At 35.7% G+C, this 22,880-nt stretch overlaps 2 protein-coding genes across 5 annotated transcripts in view; one reads left to right on the forward strand and one right to left on the reverse strand.

The window, feature by feature from the left end:
• Positions 1-10,844, reverse strand: part of LOC138708386 (ribonuclease P protein subunit p40-like) — a 48,255-nt gene extending 37,411 nt beyond the window's left edge. The window contains exons 1-3 of one of the 2 annotated variants that reach the window (XM_069838623.1): positions 10,416-10,844; positions 10,185-10,329; positions 8,495-8,659 (exon numbers count right to left, since the gene is read on the reverse strand). In XM_069838623.1, coding sequence (XP_069694724.1) covers positions 8,495-8,659; positions 10,185-10,329; positions 10,416-10,541 — 436 coding nt within the window. In that variant the 5' untranslated portion in view covers positions 10,542-10,844. The remainder of the gene's footprint in view (positions 1-8,494; positions 8,660-10,184; positions 10,330-10,415) is intronic. The other variant, XM_069838622.1, reaches the window with a different exon arrangement.
• A 743-nt stretch (positions 10,845-11,587) lies between these two features.
• Positions 11,588-22,880, forward strand: part of spn-D (spindle D) — a 118,348-nt gene continuing 107,055 nt past the window's right edge. Inside the window, exons 1-5 of one of the 3 annotated variants that reach the window (XM_069838631.1) lie at positions 12,037-12,052; positions 12,548-12,654; positions 12,894-13,062; positions 19,523-19,650; positions 22,641-22,747. In XM_069838631.1, the coding sequence (XP_069694732.1) occupies positions 12,958-13,062; positions 19,523-19,650; positions 22,641-22,747 (340 nt within the window). In that variant the 5' untranslated portion in view covers positions 12,037-12,052; positions 12,548-12,654; positions 12,894-12,957. Of the gene's footprint in view, positions 12,053-12,547; positions 12,655-12,893; positions 13,063-19,522; positions 19,651-22,640; positions 22,748-22,880 lie in introns of all 3 variants that reach the window. The other 2 variants (XM_069838629.1, XM_069838630.1) reach the window with 2 other exon arrangements.

The raw sequence follows: 22,880 nt of genomic DNA on the forward strand, positions 1-22,880 counted from the left end.
CTTCTAACAGCTGCTTCACTCTGTCAGTAAAAAAATCACAAGAAAGAAGTTTCAGCTCGGACAAGTCATCCAGCGCAGAGAGCACGGTCAGGTCACTGATGCGCTCATCGTGGTATATGGAGACATGGGACACGCGTGGGCACATTTCGATCAGGAGATTCAAGTGAAAGGTAGTGACATCCCTGCTCTGAAATATCTTCAAGCCGAATGGACCGGTATTGCCGTCCGTCGTACGTATATGCTCCAATATGAATCCGAACTCGTCACAACGACCCAAGTCTTCGAGGCGTGGCAATCCCTTCAGTAAAACTGCGTATCCTTCGACACTAACCGAGGTGCGATACAGATGCAGTTCTCTCAGTTCCTTGCAGTTCACTAGGGTATTCACACTTCGGTCCGTCACCGAACGTGATGCCGTCACATCTAGGCATTGCAGTTTAGTACAGTTCTGAGCCACAACCGACAGAATGTGATCTGTACAGTCAAAGCATAAACAAAGCGATGTCAAGTTTTTCATTGACGACACTCCACACACTGTCAGCTTCTCGACATCAGACGTCTTCCAGCCCCCGGAGCCAGAGCCAAGATCCAGTCTCTCCAAGCCTGTCATTCTGTACAGATTCTTGTACAGAACGTGGCGCATTATTTTGGGCCAGAGGGAGAAATCGATGTTTCGTAGGTGAGGGTGGATGGCAACTTCTGTCAGATTGACGACCACGTTCATCTGATTGATGAAGATTGTGATTGGCTCAAAATTAACGTAAGTCTGCTTGGTTTCCTGTATAAGTGCGGCGATGGCTGTAAGCACCTGGGTCGCCATCTTGTCATACAGGTACCAAGGCACACTGGCGTAAAGAAGTTCATTGAGTCGATCCAAGCTGCTCTGCAAGAGCATCATTCCTCGCAGACTATCGCGTCGTGCAACATTACACAGCGGATTGATCATGTTCCGACCAACGGCTGACACAAACTGTCCGACAGCTTCCAGAGCCAAACACTCCATACTCAGAGGCTGCTTCCTTCTGGGCATTTTTATTTATGTTTTCTTTCTCTCAATATTTAAACCAAGACTGTAAAGAAAATGAGGAGTCTCAGAAATAAGCTTTCTAAGACTAAAATAAATCCACTCTATTGTTCAATAAATATTAAATGCAATAATACCACACACTATAAATGTTAATCAGCAATATATTCTATTGCAATTAAGAAATATCTCTATCAGTTATAAACACAGAATGTGATTATGTCACATATACTGAAAATGAAAGTGATAAACACAAAAAGAACTGCCTAAAAGCAAACTCTGGAGCATCTAATCTACTTCTGTTATACATAAAATTTGCATGTCATAAATGTACCAACAAGCTGCAAATCTTTAGCCCTGTGTTAAAACAAGAAGGACACAGTGAAAACATAAATGGCTAGCCAAAAGTAAGACAAGAGTAAACAAACTAGAGATCAAAATTAGCACTGAAGAACACACATGCATATCACAAAGAATATCTCTTTTTTTTTTTTTTTTTTTTAAATAAGAGCAAAATAATTGAAAAATCCCTCGAACACGTACTACATCACAATTATTACAAACATTCTCTTGGAAAACATTGTATAAAAGAAAAGTAGACTGTTGATAAGTTAAGACAAATTTCACTTGGGATCTTGCACTAAAAATACCCAGAAAAAGAATGGTTCCACATTATGCCAAACGATCTCTAAGGAAGATATGTGAGTAGCAGTACACCATAAATTGTTTTCAAAATACATTGTGCTGGTACGGAATAATTAAAAAAATAAATAAATAAATGAATCACGAGTAGTCAACGTAGGTTTTAGAGAATAACCATTTATAATAAATTAATGATTTTTGTCCAAACCATCAAGTTAATTATTACTGCTCATAATTCTGTATAATCAGCAAATCTAACAGAAATATGAAAATTAACACAGGTATTATGCAGTGTTAAAAAGAAAGAAATATTCTTATATGCACCATCACATTTAAATTTGAAAAGCAGATTTGCTAAACAAATTATAAAGGTGAATAAGAATCAAGATCCTGAAAAAAAAAAATAGTGCTGAAGCAACAACACTTATCACCACAACTCCTCCCTAGACTTAGTCAATTATATAGGCTATGCGATGAATGATACAATTTTACAATACAGACAAAATTGGAAGGAACATATGCATAGAACGGAAGAAACCCATACCAACATTTTGGTACCTATGAATGAGGTTCTGGCTGATATATGCTCTCACTTGACGATATGTGTCAGAGAAAGAACATTTGGACAGAGTTACATAATAAGAGACCAACTGACAGAAACCTGTTTTTGAGATTGTATTGTATTGTATTTATTAACATTCCATGGTATTCATACATACTTACAGCTAGAATATGGAACAAGTCAAAAAACTTAATACTATTATAAAATCTTACAGTCTTACTAATAAACCGTGAATAAGCTATGGACGTCTAAACAGGCTGTAACTATACAATGGGAATTGCTTTGCAGTAGTTATATACAAGAAACCCCTTGTTTAAGCGTTGTATATAGGGGAAAAATGGCCACCCCTTTAACAGCTGATCGTATCGACTGTCATTTTATGATGATGGTTGCCTTATAACCACAGAAGAACAAACCAAAGAGCACAGAATTATTAGAATAATATTGCTGTAGCTTGTACTCTTTGACCAAAAATAGTGTGGTAATCGATTAGAGCCAGTTGTACTATCGATATTTAACACGCCACACTAGAGAGCTCTACCGGATGCAATAGAGAACCTCAGATATTATATTACCTTTCATAACGAAGTAATGACGAAACTATGAAGTAGCTGTGTAACAGTTATACTGTTATACACGACGTATGTAGTGATTATTAGTAAGGAATTTACACACGACTTATAAACGAGCTACTCATTGCATAAGTATAAGACAGTTAAACGTCTGTATATAGAGTTTTTATTAGTAAGACCTTTAATTTATAGTCACAGTCTAGATGAAATATATACAGACGAGATTTACAATATAGTCTACTAGTACAGCACAAAGTTTTAGTATCAATTTCATGAAGTGTTATTGAATGTCATGAATTCACCTACAGAATAGAAGGCGTGAGAAATTAGGTACTTCTTTAATTTGGATCTAAATAATTTTATGTTTTGAGTTTCATTTTTTATATCGATAGGGAGGCTATTCAAAATTTTTACTGCCATATAATGCACTCCTTTTTGATAGCACGACAGACTTGCAGATGGAGTATGAAAGTCATTTTTTGACGTGTATTTATGCTATGAACTGTTGAATTAGTTACAAAGTTTTCACGATTACATACGAGGAAGATTATTAATGAAAAGATATACAATAATGAAAAGATATACTGACCATTGAAGTAAATCTGGTTGTTTATTAAACGTTTTACTCGAGGAGTATTGTAACACTCATACTGTTGCAAAAAATATCATAAATACTAACAAAAAAAAAAAGGCTAACTGATTTTTAACAGACCAGCAGTTGACTTAATATTGCAAAGCAAAATAAATAAATGAATTTTATGAAATAAAAGAATTTTGCTTATAGAAGTCAGCAGAGTGCAGATATCGCATTCTTGATTTTTTTCTGAGTTAAATAATCAAGTCAACAATAGATTTCTGTAAATATCTTCATTTTTTAAAATTGACGGTTGGTCTATTATTGCATAACTCCGTCCAATTCAATTGTTTTTATGCATCTGAAGTCTGATTAGTGTAATATGTAGCTAGTCAGCGATGTATGCAAAGATGGAGGAAAGGAATTGACCATCCTACGCGTTTATCTCCTGGACTAGAATCATCAGCTCCTCATTCAGTGAATTTATTGAAGCCAATAGGGAGCAAGATATAGAGCAACTATGCAGTACAGTGGAGGGAAATCACAATGAAGAACAAGAAAAGGAATAAAATGACATGGGTGACCGAAAACCACTGCAAACATGTCAGGACGCCATGAAATTTTTGGAAATTGATGACCATTTTCTTTGAAGAGTTGCTGGTATAGGCCTACCAGAACATATCACAAAATGTCTGTCAGATTAAAAGATTGTATTGCCGACCTCTATAAAAAAAATTAGTGCCAAACAAACAACACAGGACAAATTCTTCATCAGGTTGGATTAGTGCATTATAGGATAAAACATAACTGTATGCAAGTAGTTTGTATCATACATTGGATTCATGTACGAGCTTCAATTTATTACAATGAGCTAAACACGTAATTTAAATTTGTATTTATGATGAATAATATAATTAGACCTAAATTATAATTTCCAATATAAAGTGATGGAATACTGTATGGCACAACCAATTTTTCAGGACCCCTCTTTCAATTAGTTTTCCTGCTTAATAAGCTCAATTTACTGATTTTTTTTAATGTCTTAAGAGAGTTTCGCTGTATCTGATGGAAGAGAACTTCAATTTGTATTGTTTATTGTTATTGTTAGTAAAATAACATGTATAAAAATACAATCTTAGTTCTTCCCTGAAGGAGTAAAAACTCGTGCTCAGGCAGATATCTAAACACAAAGATAAACACAAACAAAGATAATAATTATGTGACAAAAACTGGGTCAAGAAAAAAAAATTACAGGAATAAATTAAATTTAAAAATACAATTTCAATTTTAACAATTTAAGTCATACAAATACATATACATATTAAATCAATATATATTCTTTAAAAATTAAATTCCTAACGCTATTTTTTAAATTTCTGATACTAAAATTTTCCAAATTTGGGTATTTATTAATTATTTTATTGAGTAACCTTGGACCAAAGTAGGTACCATGGCTCAGAGCTGTGCTTGTGAAACACTTTGGTTCCTGTAGTCGTATAAAATCGGATCTTTTAGTTCCATATTTATGATGATACAATTTGAATTTATTACGATTTTTATGTATGAAGATTAATAAGGCAATATAATAAATCTGTTTAATTTTCAAAACATTAAAATCAGTAAACAAAAGCTCGGATGAGTAATCAATTGGTTTATTAAGGCATATTTTAATTATTCTTTTCTGAATAAGTATTAGTGGAGTGAGATTAGAAATACATGCATGTCCCCACCCTAAAATTCCATACTGGTGAATGGACTGAAATAAAACTAAATAAATGAGACGTAAAATATTAAATGGTAAATATGACCGAAGTATAACAAAGATATAAATTGTTTTACGTAATCTATTGCATAAATATGTAATATGTTTATTCCATCGTAAGTGTTGGTCGATTGTAATGCCTAAATACTGTATGCTTTGAAGATTAGGTACAATGCATTCCTATAAAGGGGGTTGTAACTAAACATACATTCATTTATTTATCCATCCATTTAGCTAATAAATATGTCAGAACTTCTAACACAAAATATAATAAAAAACTATTAGAAAAATTACAAAAGAAAAAATGTGGACCACAATGCAATAATTACGGAAAATAATCCTACAAAAAAAAAAAAAAAAAAAAAAAGCAGCAGATGCAACATTCAGATTACAAATAAGCTGTAACATTTATACAAAATAATAATTTTGGATTAAATTACGCTGTGTAAAAAGACCAAATCAACTATGAACAAGTATGACCTGTCCACGTGTGCAAGTTTAACCAAAGGTGGGAAAGATGTGTTAGGTTTATATTGGATTGACAAAAGACAAATGGTTTAGAACCACAAATCTGAAGACTTCGGTACAAGACAATAAAATTAACTGCGAACCAAGTAATCACAACTAACATTCATAAAGCTCCATGCATACGGTATCACCAGGTAACATGGCATCTAGTGAGCAACGTCAAGTTGAGTGAGGCAGTCTGGAAGTGGAGACATGCACGAAAACTGAAATGGCATCTGCTGAACTGGTGGCAGCAGTACCAAACGTAAATTTGGAATAATCAAATTGAAACAAAAGAGAAAGTTTCAGAGAGATTGTTCATTGCACGAATGGATAAAGTGAAGAGAAGCGCTGGCAGCCTCAAAGACTCTTCTAACAAGTAAGAGTCAATTATCAAAGATATTATTTGTCACATTTCTGATAATCCTACTTGTCTGTGGTGTAATAATCATGATGAAGATCTGGAACACATTCTTCTATACTGTTCATCCATAAACCACAAAACAAGTAAATTAAAATCTACAGTAAAGTAGCCACGTTCAATTAGTAGGCTAGCAGTGTCAAAGAGGACGGAAGCTTTGTAGTTTCAATAATTTTAATTATGTCGCGCTGTCCATTGTCGCCATCAAGTCTTTTGAAGGCCGCTCCAATACTCCATGTGGAGTGTATAAACCAGAGTTGCAAATTTTAGCAGTGTGTCTTGTTCTAGTTCACAGTGAAAATTAATTATATTACAGTTCTTTAAATAATTAATTTAAAATAAATAATCTAAATAATATAAATAATCTTCAAATTAACTCAAGCTTTGAGCAATTAAGCCTAGCCCATATCCATGTTATATTAATATATAGCAGCAACAAACATGACGTGACAACGTTGCATTTTCATTTTATTATCGGTGCATGCAATAAAGACCTACAAATCTTAAAAGGAATGCCGCTGCCTAATAATTAAACGAGGCAACTTTACCATTTGCAGAAGACACAGCCCTGCAGTATATATTGACTACACCCCAACTCTGGCTACTAGCAACAGGCATCTATAATGAACACCGATCAAAATACCCCTCATTTCTCGTGAAAAACAACAACTGAATAGACTACAGTGACTATAGTGGACTTTATGTTGTCAGCAAACAGCTGGATACATTAGGAAGATTGATTGATTTGTACTTAATAATAAAATTACTTAAGGATGACAAGTGATCAGTTTTTCTTTCTGATGGAGAAGTTGAAGATTCTATGCAAAGAAAGCAGACAATAATGAGGATATTTTCAGAAAAACTAAAACTGGATATAACTCTCCGGTTTTCAGCTGAAAACAGTTTCGCACCATTTGAATTCTGATACAGAACTCCTCGTTTGTTTTTATATTCCATTATTGTGCAAGTAAAGTGAAACTGGAAATATCGAGTAGTATAGGGGAGAGAGACAGTGTATAAGCAGATGTGTAGAATAAAATATAAGTATTATAGGAAGTGAGAGTAGTGAGAAAGGATTAGGTGTAAGCAGAATAGTGAGAAAGTAAAAGTGAGTGCAAATAGGAATGAGTGAAAATAGTGAAAAAGGGTTAAGTGAAGTGAACAAGTGACAGCATAAAAATTAGTACTAATATTTGAACGTTGGAACAGTAAATGAATATAAGAGAAAGATAGGAGAAAAGGTCAAAGAACAAATAGGACAAATAATTCAATATGATAATTTATAGAGAAAAATTGAAATTGAGATTTTTGTGAATAGTAGTTAGAGGAAAAAGAGGGTTTGAAAGCAGTATATAATATTAGATATATTAGGATTAATGAACAAATAGAGAATAGCAAATGAAATGTAGGAGAAATACTGAAGGGGAGATTGACCAAGTAACAAAAAAGATACATAGTGCAATTGGGAGTAGATATGTACTGCAAATAATGTGTATTGTACAGCTTGTCCAAGTCAATTCTGCGAGTGGGGATATCGGGATGGAATGTAGAGGCAAAACACAGTTGTCACATAGGTCACTTGACGCTCAGATTTCAACGTGTGCACATCGTTTAAATACACTACGGAGCACACGCATTTTTTGTCCTTGTCTCCAGATAAAGGCAACAGTTACACTGTATCCCAGCCTTCCCCCTCATGCAACTTTCTCTCCTACACCCACGCTTGCCAATCAGAACGGCAAACCTCACTGTCAAGCAGAAGTAGAAGTACAGTCTATTTCAAAGCGTCTTAAATTGTTACCGCTCTATGAACTGAAGCACAGTAGGAAAACTTTGCTGTCATATGAGACTGTACTGGTCTCCTCTCGTTACCGCCTCCTTTCACTACAGAACTGCCTACAACTTCCCCTCTCGGCTCGCAGACTTAACTTGGTCGAGCTGCAATAATATGTTAATGGTGGCACCGGATACAGAAATGTGAGGTACATCATTACATGTAAAGAAGTGCTGTGACGAAATATATCATATCACATCATATTTCATATTATTTACTTTCTTGTCTCCCATACTTGCCAACAAAACACAGAGTACATTCACCATTCCATCTATTCATATTTTAGTACATTCTAATGCAAATCCTGCAAGCAACAATCTAATTTACACGCCAAATCAACCATTAAACAGATGGAATCATGGGAAAACCGATGCATCACTGCACTAAAGCTGGAAGGCAACTAACTTGTTCTAGTGATCTGTAAGTAGTGATATGTTGACGCAGTGAGCACTTGCACAGTGGTGTACACGACAGTTCAGTGATATGTCAGTGACTACACATCACTAAGTGATACCGTGTAAATGAGGCTTAAAGTATGACATCTACATGAAAGAACATTCCAACAAACAAGCTACAGTTTGTGTTTAAAATCTTACCATATCTGTCCTGTTTCACGCGTGAGAAGATTGAAGCCCTGCCTTCCAATCCCAATTCTTGATATGTTTGCTTATTAAGGGACAGCACAAGTTCACCTGAAGGAGTAAGAGCAACACAGTCATCTGCGTCAATCTTCATGCCATCACTCAAAGCCGTGAGCTGTCCTGTGCAAAGAATTCATAAAAGTAGTAGTAATTGGGTTTAAGAAGGGCGCGTCAGCTACTATGGCTATTTGCGCCCTTATCTAAAATTCTTAATATAACAAGTACATAAGTAATATAATAATCAGTGCTAAAAGAACTAAAAAGCGTTGTCACGATAAAATGAGGCACACAAATGCAGTAGACATAAGGTGATTTCTACAGAATCATAAAAGTGAGCAGTTCTACCACACTAGGTGGTATTCAACACGAACAAATAAAACAATACAACTAAGGCCACCAGAGATAACTTGTGAATCACATTTTCAAACTATAAAATTTTATGAAATATTCGGATGTATAGAGTCCGAAATATCAACAATGTAAAATCAAATATAAAACAACAAATGTAACCTCCGGATGTAAAGGGTCCGGAGGATAAGTAAAACAATTCATAAAATCATGGTTAATACTCCCTCATCATTATGTAATCTATTTCACCCTCCAGTCTCTTCAGAGTTATGCCGACTTTTCCTTTCTCTTTAAGTTTATATCGTTAAATTTTGTATGAGAATGTTCTCTCATTCGTTAGTGAGGAGAGTTGTAGCCAATTTACTGAAATTAAAACTTCTGACAAGTGCAGATGATGCAAACTATTATGTTGAGTGGTTGATAGCAATAACATTACTAGGTACCCTAACAGTGTTTAGACCTAACAATGTTACTAGAGATTCAAATTCACTAATAAAACATTCTTAGTAACATTTTAGGAAAACTGCTAGCTAAAATAATTCTGAATAATTACAGGGAGTTATACCTGAAATCTTGATTTGTGTAAAATAATTCTGTTTTCCATTGACTAGCAGTAAACTTCAAAGAAATCAGCAAACACTCCGCAAGATTCTGCGTTTACAGTTTGCTGTTCCATATGTGTTAAGATGGAGTGGTCTCAAGAAGACAACACAGTTACCTAATTAAACAATTTGAAAAACAGGACTGTCTGTGGAATGTAAGAAAGAATATAGGTCTAAAAATATAGCAAAGGAGGATGCATGGCATGATATAAGTACGAATTTAGAAAGTAGTGCATAAGTTGAAAAGAAAATTAAATCAGTCCTATCAGTCAACTGTAAAGAAAAGGAAAGAAGTTCTAAATATGTTGCTTTGCTAATTATGCAGTATAGTGTGTTGTGTACAATACGAAACCGTGAAGTTACCTATTAAGTAGGCCTATCATATAACTTCAGCAGTGATAACATCGTGTCTCTAGAGTGGTGTTACAATTTTGAGGTTATTTTCAATTATTTGCGTTTTTCTCTAACGGGTGTGGTGTGAGAGAACATCAAGTTTCGCCAAAAGAATAAAAGATAAATAAAGAAAAAGAGAAAGGAAGGAGGAGGGGAAGAAATCGCTTCTGACATAACTTTCCCCCCACCGAAATCCTATTTTCACGATAACCCCATAACTGAGAACTGAGATAAGGTGCAATGTTCCTACCAAATTGCCGAAAAATGTTATGTCGTCTCAACTTCCATTATAACAGGCATACCTTTCTTTACAAATGCTTCAATGAATTCCTTGTTAATTAATTCGTTGATGACGACGTCTTCTATTACATAATAATCACAGTCTTCGATAAGTAAGTTCTTAATCGTTTCAGGTACACTTAGGGCATCTGGCAAAACCACTTGAACCTACGAAAAGAACACCGGTTGTATAAAGCCGTACAATTCATTAGAGAGACATTGTAAAATTTATAACAGAAATTGATATTATTTACCAAATGATTATAATAGTGAAAATCCATTAAATTAGAACACTGAATTTTTCCTTCATCAAACCTGCCACTTTTAAATTTGAAATTATTAGCAGAAGGCGAAAATTTCCACACTTCAGGACACAACATCTCTATATTTACCTACTTTCACAGATGGCCGCAACGAGACAACAGTGTCGCCACGACTATCCACGAAAATTAGCAGAAAATATTTAAATAATAATAATAATAAATTAAAATATTACGATACGCCTAGTATGACCAGAATATGCATACAATTGCCGAGTAATATGTAATCAGTATAGTATAGGATACCAGGACAAATACGTGGAACAGAGATATTATTCGCGTATTGTGACAGAACTATTTTGTAGAGAACACCAACGTAACAAACACATCACGGCACGTGAAGTGAGTGGCAGTATGCACAAATACTGGTATGCATCACACTTTCACAGATCACACACATGCAGTAAAACAAAGAGGGCTATTCTAAACGCATCTTCCCTTGCGCGCTTGCGCACGACGTCACGAACGGAGCATGGCAAGTGTCTGAAGGTGCATCTACACTGTTCAACTTTTCTTTCAACTTTACGCATTGAAGCAAGGAATTCAAGATTAATATTTAATATTGTACACACAAAATCTTCATGCATCTTAATTGAACGCGCGTTTTAAACTTGATTCTTTCATATTTTTCCAGAATGCATGCGTACGCGCATGGAAAATTGAACCGTGAAGATCAAGGAGTTAGAAGTTCTCTCTTCTTGTAGTAGATAGGTTATTAATTTTACGACGCTTTATCAAAATCTTAGGTTATTTAGCGCCTGAATGAGATGACGGTGATAATACCGGTGAAATGAATCTGGGGGTCCAGCACCGAAAGTTACCCAGCATTTGCTTATATTGGGTTGAGGGAAAACGACGGAAAAAACCTCAACCAGGTAATTTGCCCAACCGGGAATCGAACCCGGACCACCTGATTTCGCGGCCAGATGCGCTAACCGTTACTCCACAGGTGTAGACTAATTGTTATATTTTTAGGACCTGTTATGTTTTATGTTATTGATACACTATATTTGATCGATTTCTTGAAATTTGTATTTAAATTAACTTTGATTTAGGCTACTTGTAATAGTAGATTTAGTAGCGAGACAAGTGGCCAACAAGCTTGGAGCTCGCCTCAGCCCCGAACTATTTTCGCAAGGATGCGTTTTCTCCTCCAATTTCCTCTCTCTTTCAATTCAATGTCGTTTGGCATAATTTTGGTCCATTCTATCCTCTATTTATTTGTCTATGATTCTATCTACTTTTATGTTCGAAGTTGGCGATCCTGTTACATAATGGCGTCATTTTGTAATAGAAGCGGGAAATAGTCAAATATCCGGAGTTTTGTGGGTAGAATTATTGACGTCGTGTTGTATTTAGTCGGCACTGTTTGTAGTAGTTGTGTTTTTTTATGTTTATGTCGGACTCGGAAATTTATTTAGTAGTATGGAGAGTTCTTGGTAGCCCTCGTTTGGACCGAACACGAATTAAAATGCTGCGACCTCTTACTACTATTCCTCTTCCCGGTTCAGCACAAACGAGATTGCGTGATTATGGTTTCATTTATTATGAAGATTTATGTGATGATAAAGGTAAGTTGTGTTTTTGTTTTGGATAAATTTCAGATCACGGTTACCTTCCTTCCCCTTTTCCTAAAAAATTCCAACAAAATAAGTGGATAAATGGATAAATTTCAGAACACAGGTACCTGTCTTTCCTTCCTATTTTCAAAATTTCAAGAAATAATTTAATTGAATTGAACAGTTGACAATTTTCTAAACCACTTTAATTAACTTTGTTTATATTTCACATAAAGATAGGGGTTACAAAAGCCATCTTCCTAAAGTGTTGGACATGCTTGGAGTTCAAGGGCCGTATTCATAGACATTTTTAGCAAGGGCTTTCGGTGGATTATCAGCGTTTTTCGTATTCATAAACTAGTGTTAGCGATAGGATATGATTTGAATTCTGTACTAATAACCAGTGGATAGCCGGGGCTAGCATAGTACGCTCGTAGCGCGTGCTGCGAAATGACTATGAATAGCGCCCTAAATTTTGAAATATTAATGTGTCTTATCTGTTCACAGGTTGTAATTTGGAAGGAAAGAATCTCATAAGACAGTGGGGACTTGATGAACAACTACCAAGTTTGACATCTCCACCACCGACAAAGTCTGCCTTAGATATATGGCAGGTAAGAATCACGTACTTTATTTTGTGTATGCTGCTTATTTTCAACATATCAGCATGGTCAAGTTTTATTACTCCTCTGCCACTTCCAACGGACTCCTAACGAATATTCACACGTTTATCACTGGGATTGTGGCGCTGGAAATCAATTTAGAACACTTTTATCTCAGCCACGACACATATCAATTTTTATTGTACAATATAAATGCAATTATCACTACAATGACACAATAATTCTTGCAGATAACACAGAAACAACTTCGGAAACGTAATTAACAGAGTCGCAGTTTCACTTCACTTCCACTAGATGACTCTTGATTTCCAGCAGACGGTAGGCTATAGGCGTAGCAGGGATGCCAATATCGGCAAACGAAATGAAACTGTGAGGAATGTTACAACAGGTGTGCTAAACGTTAGTAATGTTACAATAGTTGTGTAGCACGTTAGGTTAGATTAGGTTAGATTAGATTAGGTTTTGTTAGGTGTGTAAGATAATATGAATGGTTACCACAGTTGGCGACACTGCAATCATTCTCCCACTCCACCTCAAATAACGTCACAACGACGGATTATGGCCGTCTTCTTCCTTCAAGTACGACAATTTTCCTATGTAAGTAAGGAACCTATTTAGGGCGGGTTGGGTGGAACCACAGCTCTCCCAGTGATCACATCGAGTTTCTACTACTCCACACTACAAAACTAAGGTATTTTCAGTGTTTGTTTTTAATTTCCAATGCTGGCAGTACATTAATAAAACTTCGCCATCAGCATATATCCAAATATACATAAGACGTAGACATTAATAAATCTACGTTTTTCACTCGACCTCGGCGACTCATTTATGCCACCTTCTTCCTCCCCTTCTACCTGACCAAGGAGAAGGAGAAGATCAGCTCAAAAACATCGGCAACGAGCAGCTCAGCGGCAGTCCTATCGACAACTGTGGGTTTGGAAAGGCGACCAATCTCCGATCACAACTCCCTCTTTCCGGTTTCCGGAGTACCTAGCCCCTCTGGTGGAACAATTCACCTGAGACACTGTCTGCCTCCTCACTGGTACCTCGGTCTATCTCACCACTGCCTCCGACACCCTAGAAGAAGAAGTGCAGACGGACGCTGAATTGGGCCCTGATCCCCGTTCAGGTCGAACCATGGCCGCTCGTCCTGGTGCCACCTTCAACCCTGGGTCACCCCTTGTTCGAGGTTGTAGCTGTGCCGCTTTCCAGCAGCACAAAACTCCTAAGGAAGAAAAAAATGCGAAAACCAAATGAGTAAAGAGTAATAAAAAAAATCACAAACACGAAACACCCTCCAAGGGCCATGCATTGCCTAACCTGTTGCTTCATCATGCTCCCCCACAAGCTTTAGTCTTCACTCCCGTTTCCCCTCTCTACACGTCGACAATGTGCCAGAGGGACGTCAACAGAGGCCGGTGCACAACAACATGTTGAACTTCTTGTGGCAATTCATCAGTGGACTCCAGAAATGACTTCAATGTTGAGAACGTGCCGAGACTACCACCTTCAGCTCAGCTTGTCACAGCCATCTATATATGACGGATCCTTGATCTCCAGAGAACAAGGTGCCGGTGCAGGTGTTACGTGCTGTCTCTTCTCACTTTATAGATCTCTTGGATAAGGAACAACAAGTTTTGCAATAAGTCTCAGGAATCTTCTATTTCACATCAATAAATTCAAGAATGCAGTTATATTGTTAGACTCCAAAGCAGCTATTCTATCAATAGTCTCTAAACACACACCTCCATCTCAAACAGCAGAAATAACTAAAATGCTCTCTCAATTAATATCACTCAATAAAAGAATTGCATTCCAATGGATACCATCCCACTGTGGAATCTTGGGAAACGAGAATGCGGATGCTTTAGCAAAGAAGGGCAGCACTGCTACTTACAGACCTGTTACTAAATCTACGTATTACTCTGTGAAAAGATTTATTAAATCTACATACTTAGACTTCAACAAACAAAATTTGATAACACAATCTCAAGGGAAAAATGGAACTCTCTGCATCATAATCCACAGTTAATCCCTGATTTACCACGAAAATCGTCTGTAGCTGCATTTAGATTGGCAACAGGCCATGAGTGTTTGGCCAAGCACCTGCATAGAATTGGAATATATCAGTCCCCTAACTGCCCATTGTGCAACTCAAACCAAGAAATGGATTCGGAACACCTCAAAATCTATGCTTCAGTGGCTGGCCATGATAATATCTTTGAAAAATATTGGAGTGCAAGAGGTCAAATGACTTTATTGTCAAATGCCTGGCATTAGAAAACAACAAAATATATTATATATATATATATATATATATATATATATATATATATATATAATATATTTTGTTGTTTTCTATATATATATTATATATATAATATATTTTGTTGTTTTCTATATATATATATATGTATATATATATATATATATATATATATAATATATAATTTGAACTGGTAATGGAAATTACGGGAAAATGGCTGAACGGATTTTAATAAATGACTCCTCTTTTTGAAGCTTGGAACCCAAAGATTTTCAGAAAAATAGTAGTTTTCAGTGAAATGTCAATTTTCCTACATAATTTTCCTATTATCCAAAATCCATCTGTCGTCGGTTTTGAGAACTAGAATAAAACAAAAAACACATACTAAATAAGCAATATTACACGAAGACCATGACCTGCAGGATTGCTGACATATTTAGAACAAATCAGAGCAAATTCTGTGACATCATAATGACAACAATATGTCGATCTCCATTTGCATAATTTTTATAACGTCTCTATAATTGGTTATTAAAAACTTTCAAGACTTACTAAAAATAATTTACAGGTCTGATTCTGTGGTGTGTAATTTTCTGAGTACAGTGTGTATTAGGAACTACGAAACGATGACATTATCACTATATTATATATTATATTATATTATTATAGTTAATGCCATGATATGAGTACCTTGTCAGTGATATACATACTCCCACATGAAAAATCCACTGATTGTCCTGATATTGTTACTTGCGTTTTCGCTTTTAAACTAAAAAACTGAAGATGGATAGGGTCAAGAAAAAGTATTTGGCATAAAAAGAACCATTCAGAGGGAGTATGTTTCATTATTATGAAATTAAATAACTTTTAAAATGACTGGTAGGCCTATTCTTCATTGAAAATAAATATGAAAAAAATTTATTTGAACTTCTAATGAACTTAGTTTACAGCATTTGCTGCACAAGCCAATAGTATTTTTATATTTGCTGCCACAATCCTGTTTCCGTCAAAAATATTCATACCACTACCTTGAAGACTCATATTGAGTGTGTTCAAGTATACAAAAATATCTGCTAAGTAGGCTGCCATAGACAACCAAGAGAAGTTATTCAACTGATCACATGAAAATTTAATATCACTCAGAAATAGTCGTACTTCATTACTTAACTCAAAGAATTACTGCCAAATTTTTCCTGTGGATAATCAACGCACTTCTGTATGCAAAAATAATAGAAGAGTTCACGGTAAAAACGATGAATGTCACAGTTTTCTTAAGGTTGATGTCATTATCTAATTCAATGGATCACTACGAAATTTAATGTTGTTCTTATGGAAAATGGTAAAAAGGAGAATTATCACCACGAATACAGTAATCCTTTCCTTTATTTTCTATAGAAACAGCACTACATCTTGCAGTTATAGACTCAATTAGATCATTATCTAATCCTTAACAGAAATGTGACATTCATCGTTTTTCCCGCGAACTCTTCAATTTGTATATCAGCTTCCAATTTTTTCACACAATTTTGAGAAGATTCTGGAATTCAAGGATCGAGATTTGATAAAATTTATAATCTTAAGTACCTCGTCAGGTACGTTTTTTAATGATTGTGGCATCTTCTTTGTAACCAAGGTTTCTCGATGAATACAGCCGTGGTTCCATTTCACATTGGGTGGACATTCTTCACTTGATTAAATCCAGTTTTATGCCTGACATAGCACGTGCACCATCTGTAGTCATGCCCACACATTTCTTCCACGAAATAGAATTCTCATCAAAAAAATCATTCTAAGCCTTAAAAATGCACTCTGCTGTACACTGTAGAAGTTCACTTGAACATACAAAATGAAGTGCAGTTGTGCAGTTTATTTACTGAACAGAGGCTGGTTATATTGATACAATAAAATTAATATAGATAAATACAATTAATAATAATACAAATTAATGAAATAATAATATGTATAATAATGCTTAATTAATTTTAGGATAGATTGAGCAGTAAGAACTCATATTTTGTCTTTCTCTTATTTTGAAATTCATTATACCAGAACTTCGGTTATTTAAGTACTAAAGATTTGCAGAGTATGGTACATGATCCAGGAATTTGCTAAAACATTAGCATTCCTTGTTAACCATGCAACACACAATCGGACTTTTACAGCTTATTGGTTACTTTAATGTCGCAGTTTGATATAATTTACCTTAAAAAGCGTAAAGTTGGAGGATCCAAAATATTGTAACTGTAATTTTTAAGCAGACGATCAGAGTCTGTTTCGTCTATATGCATCAAACTGGGCTAGAATATTAATGTTACCAAAAGAAATCATTCGGTCACCATGTCATTCAGAATTCAATGTTCACACATCAAAAGAACTTGATCTGCTTCTGGAATGGGTGGGGAGGACAGGCACAAAAGGCTCATCGTTCAGACCCAGAGAGAAAATTTGAGCCACCAGAATTTTGTTCCTGGAGCTGTACATCTCAATCAATCCAGAAGACCGCAATGCAACACCAGCCTTGTAATACTACTGGGAAACCATACTTACTGGAGAACATATCGTCGCCTGAATGCAAGAACTAGGTATTATTATTATTATTATTATTATTATTATTATTATTATTATTATTATTGTAATACAGGTGTCTCAAAATGTACTCACACCTAAAGTGATCATAGATACATGAACATGGTCCGATTTTATCATTGGTTTGAAAGTTATTGGTAAAAATCCAAACATCATAGTAAGAATCAGGCTTTGGAGTTGCTTGCATCGTAAAACAAACATTGGAATGTAAACTAAACGGAGGGTTGTGCTGTGACGTGAAGTACGGGGTGAAGGGGAAGATAAGTTTGTGATTGTCAACTGCTGTCATCATGGACAGCCGTGACGAGGTACGGAACGCGCGCGCCATTCACATCTGTGTTGACCTGGTTGGCGAGTTGGTATAGCGCTGGCCTTCTATGCCCAAAGTTGCGGGTTCGATCCCGCAGGTCGACGGCATTTAAGTGTGCTTAAATGCGACAGGCTCATGTCAGATTTACTGGCAAGTGAAAGAACTCCTGCGGACAAAATTCCGACACATCCGGTGACGCTGATATAACCTCTGCAGTTGTGAGCATCGTTAAATAAACCATAACATTCGCATCCGTGCGGCAAAGTGCATTGAAGTGGGAGGAGGGATATTTGAAAATCTGCTTCGAAACTGAGGTATGTTTATTTTATGATTAATACAGTATTTAGAATTAATATTTCTGTGTATTTTAAGTGAATGATTCTTAGTTTTGCTCAAAACCACTGCTACTTTCGTAGGATCCAATCAGCTGTAACTCCTTAAGGGTATATCGTCACTTGAATGCTAGAACTAGGTAACTCAATTTTTCATATTTTGTGACATTGCCTATTTACTTATTTATTGCACTAAGGAATATGTCTCATTTTCTTTTACCTATTTGTGATATTGGAAAATAGATGTTGCTGGCATCGTTTGATCAGTTACCTAGTTCTTGCATTACATTTTGTGCGATTTTTGCTATGCTATAAAAGAGGTAACTAAAAAACGCAAATTTCGAGTTATCTAGTTCTTGCATTCACGTGACGATATAAGAAAGCCACCACAATTCATCAGGCATCAGTCAGGTTACATCGATATGCTGAAGAATGACAGTTTTGTTTTCTGACCCTCTTTTTTCCAGCAACATTGTCACATGTTGATATTCTGTATAATCAACTACAAAAGCGTGATCCAGTATAGTTATTCTGTTAAGTGATCGTAATATTGGAAGGGCTATTGCAGTGAGATAGTAGGGTACTTAACGAATAAGGATAGATAGAAAAGAATTTGGATAATTAGGTAAAATAGTTATGGTGAGACCCGGAATACAGACATACTAGTGGCTTGTGCAGCAAATACTGCAGACTAAGTCCATAAGAAGTTCAAATAAAAATTGTTCAGATTTATTTTCAATGAAGAATACCAGACATTTTGAAAGTTATTTGCTTCCATAATAGTGAAACATACTCCCTCTGAATGTTTTTTTATATCAAATACTTTTCCTTGAACCTATCCGTTTTCAGTTCTTGAGTTTCAATGCGAAATCTCAAGTAACAATGTCAGGACGATAGTTTTTAATATCCAATACACAGCTGTACTCGGAAAACTACAGACCAGAGAATCAGACCTGTCAATTATTTTTTATACGTTATCAAAAAATTACACAAATGAAGATCGACATATTGGTATTATGATGTGAAAGAATCTGAGCCATCTGAACTCTTTGTCAGCAATCCTGTAGGTCATGGCCTTCGTGTAATAGTCTATTGTTTATTGTAGTGTGTTTTTTGTTTTATTCTGAAATGCAATTAATTAGTTATCAAAACTGACGAAAGATGGATTTTGGAAAATAGGAAAATGACGTAGAAAAATTGACATTTCACTGGAAACTACTATTTTTCTGAAAAACTTTGGGTTCCAAGCTTCAAAATGAGCCGTTTTTCCGTAATTTCCATTACCAGTTCAAATTATATATATAGAAGATGACTTAATTGTATGCTGTTTGACAATATCATATATTGTTGCTTTTATTTCAACAGGAAGAGTGTAATGCTCCACGTATTGTGACATTTTGCAAAGCTCTGGATGATAATTTAGGAGGAGGCCTTGCAGTGGGGGAGCTGACTGAGCTCTGTGGAGCACCTGGCTCAGGCAAGACTCAGCTATGGTGAGTTACGTGAACATCTACTTCATTTATGGCCGAAGCAGTAGTTTGCCCTGTCTGTCCTAATTTTGGTCACAACAGTGCTAGTCATCATGCCCGGTATATCTACTGATGGTGTTGAACAGGAACCTCATATATCAAAATATTAAATTTTACAGGAGAGCAAAAAAGCTTGTATCCATGTTTTGACATATATCTGTTTGTAGAAAATTCGGGAAGACTTCTCTTTTTTCTAAAGATTAAGTGAAATCTCATGTTGTCCATTTTTTTATACATGAGGTTGCTGTTCAACACCATTGATATGTTTATAGTCTAATCAGGGAAGAGAATATCCTTAGGGAGAGGAATGAGGTAAATGTCCACCTGAAGCAGTACAGTCTGTACATGGAACATGAATCATGCGTTATTTGCAAGTTTGTTAAAAGTAAAATACTGACGATTATAATCAGTTGAAAGGGTCTTATATGTATAGAAACACTGTTCCACATCTGCTGACATGACAGGCACATATTTGAACTAAAGACTATTACTAGAATCAACATTTTCTAATACATCAGGATCACACCTCTTTGTTAGACCAGCAGTCATATTTCTGAGAGCATTGTACCCGTCATTTTTGTCCGACAATATGTATCTAGTCAGCGATGTATGCAATGGAGGGGGAAAGGAACTGGCCACTCTGTCCCATTATCTCCTGGCTTAGTTGCCTCATGAGTGATACCTTATTTCCTATTATAATAGATGTACATTTCAACCATAATCTCAGTCAGAGCTAAATGATAAGTATTCAATGGAAATTCATATCTGTATGTTCGCATATATTCCTGCCCATTGGCTCCAAGAATAATTAGAAGAAAAAATGTTGTTGTTACTTATCCCTGCTGTTTTTCAGTTTTATATTTGTATTTCTTGGCCCAATATTCAGGGTTGAATACTTTTCCCTTACAACTTACTTACAAATGGCTTTTAAGGAACCCGAAGGTTCATTGCCGCCCTCACATAAGCCCGCCATCGGTCCCTATCCTGTGCAAGATTAAGCCAGTCTCTATCATCATACCCCACCTCCCTCAAATCCATTTTAATATTATCCTCCCATCTACGTCTCGGCCTCCCTAAAGGTCTTTTTCCTTCCGGTCTCCCAACTAACACTCTATATGCATTTCTGGATTCGCCCATACGTGCTACATGCCCTGCCCATCTCAAACGTCTGGATTTCAAGTTCCTAATTATGTCAGGTGAAGAATACAATGCGTGCAGTTCTGTGTTGTGTAACTTTCTCCATTCTCCTGTAACTTCATCCCTCTTAGCCCCAAATATTTTCCTAAGCACCTTATTCTCAAACACCCTTAACCTATGTTTCTCTCTCAGAGTGAGAGTCCAAGTTTCACAGCCATATAGAAGAACCTGTAATATAACTGTTTTATAAATTCTAACTTTCAGATTTTTGGACAGCAGACTGGATGATAAGAGCTTCTCAACCGAATAATAACACGCATTTCCCATATTTATTCTGCGTTTAATTTCCTCCCGAGTGTCATTTATATTTGTTACTGTTGCTCCAAGATATTTGAATTTTTCCACCTCTTCGAAGGATAAATCTCCAATATTTATATTTCCATTTCGTACAATATTCCCGTCACGAGACATAATCATATACTTTGTCTTTTCGGGATTTACTTCCAAACCGACCGCTTTACTTGCTTCAAGTAAAATTTCCGTGTTTTCCCTAACCGTTTGTGTATTTTCTCCTAACATATTCACGTCATCTGCATAGATAAGAAGCTGATGTATCCCGTTCAATTCCAAACCCTGCCTGTTATCCTGAACTTTCCTAATGGCATATTCTAAAGCGAAGTTAAAAAGTAAAGGTGATAGTGCATCTCCCTGCTTTAGCCCGCAGTGAATTGGAAAAGGATCAGATAGAAACTGACCTATACGGACTCTGCTGTATGTTTCACTGAGACACATTTTAATTAATCGAACTAGTTTCTTGGGAATACCAAATTCAATAAGAATATCATATAATACTTCAATCTTAACCGAGTCATATGCCTTTTTTAAATCTATGAATAACTGATGTACTGTACCCTTATACTCCCATTTTTTCTCCATTATCTGCCGAATACAAAAAATCTGATCAATAGTCGATCTATTACGCTGAAAGCCGCACTGATGATCCCCAATAATTTCATCTACGTACGGAGTTAATCTCCTCAAAAGAATATTGGACAAAATTTTGTACGACGTCAACAAAAGTGATATTCCTCGAAAGTTACCACAGTTGGTTTTGTCCCCCTTTTTAAAAATAGGTACAATTATGGACTCCTTCCATTGTTCTGGTACAATTTCCTTTTCCCAAATAGCAAGTACAAGTTTATAAATTTCGCTAATACTTTTCCCTATTTGTAATAAATGCTATAATAAAGGAGCAATACCAACATATATAATTATTTAAATATGGAGAAAACTGACACTGAGTCATAATAGTACATTATGCAACGAGCCTATAATGGTAGTAATTAAGATGCTTGTTTCATAATTTTCATACGAGCGTCTTAATTACCATTATAGGCAAGTTTCATACGACTTTTTATGCTCGACCACATTTCTAACTTGAAATTATTCATAAGTATTCATGTTATTCTTATCTGACTGAGGAGTGGAACTCACCTTGTGCAATACCTCGTAAATTATGAGATGTGCACAGACGCGAAAGTATTGATTTTTTCCGAGAAACTTTGTCTAGTCTCGCGCTAGTTGTCTTTCGATTGCATATCTGAGAATAATCGATACTTGCGCTTTCATATTGCTACAATGGTATTTTCTGATTGGTGGTACACCTGAACTTTAATGAATAGGTGTACTTTAATGAGGTCCATTAAAGGGCTGCTACCAGGTGTATAATTACTACATTTCGGCATGGTCGAGCATAAAGTTACTTACAGAACCATTGCATCAATATAACCTCATGCATGCATGTATCTATATTCCAGTTTACAACTCTGTGTGGATGTTCAGATTCCAAGTTCATTTGGTGGTCTTGGAGGAGAAGCAGTGTTCATAGATACAGATGGAGGTTTTACACCACACAGATTGAAAGGTACACTATGCAAACTCTTGATAATTACATTTTGTAAATGTATTTAACCATTATTAGAATAAATTTGCAGAAACAACAAACGAACCTTTGTAAATAATACCTACCATTTTTTATCCCTCATAGACACATGATT

This window comes from Periplaneta americana, chromosome 1 (genome assembly GCF_040183065.1).
Source record: "Periplaneta americana isolate PAMFEO1 chromosome 1, P.americana_PAMFEO1_priV1, whole genome shotgun sequence".
Lineage (NCBI taxonomy): Eukaryota > Metazoa > Arthropoda > Insecta > Blattodea > Blattidae > Periplaneta > Periplaneta americana.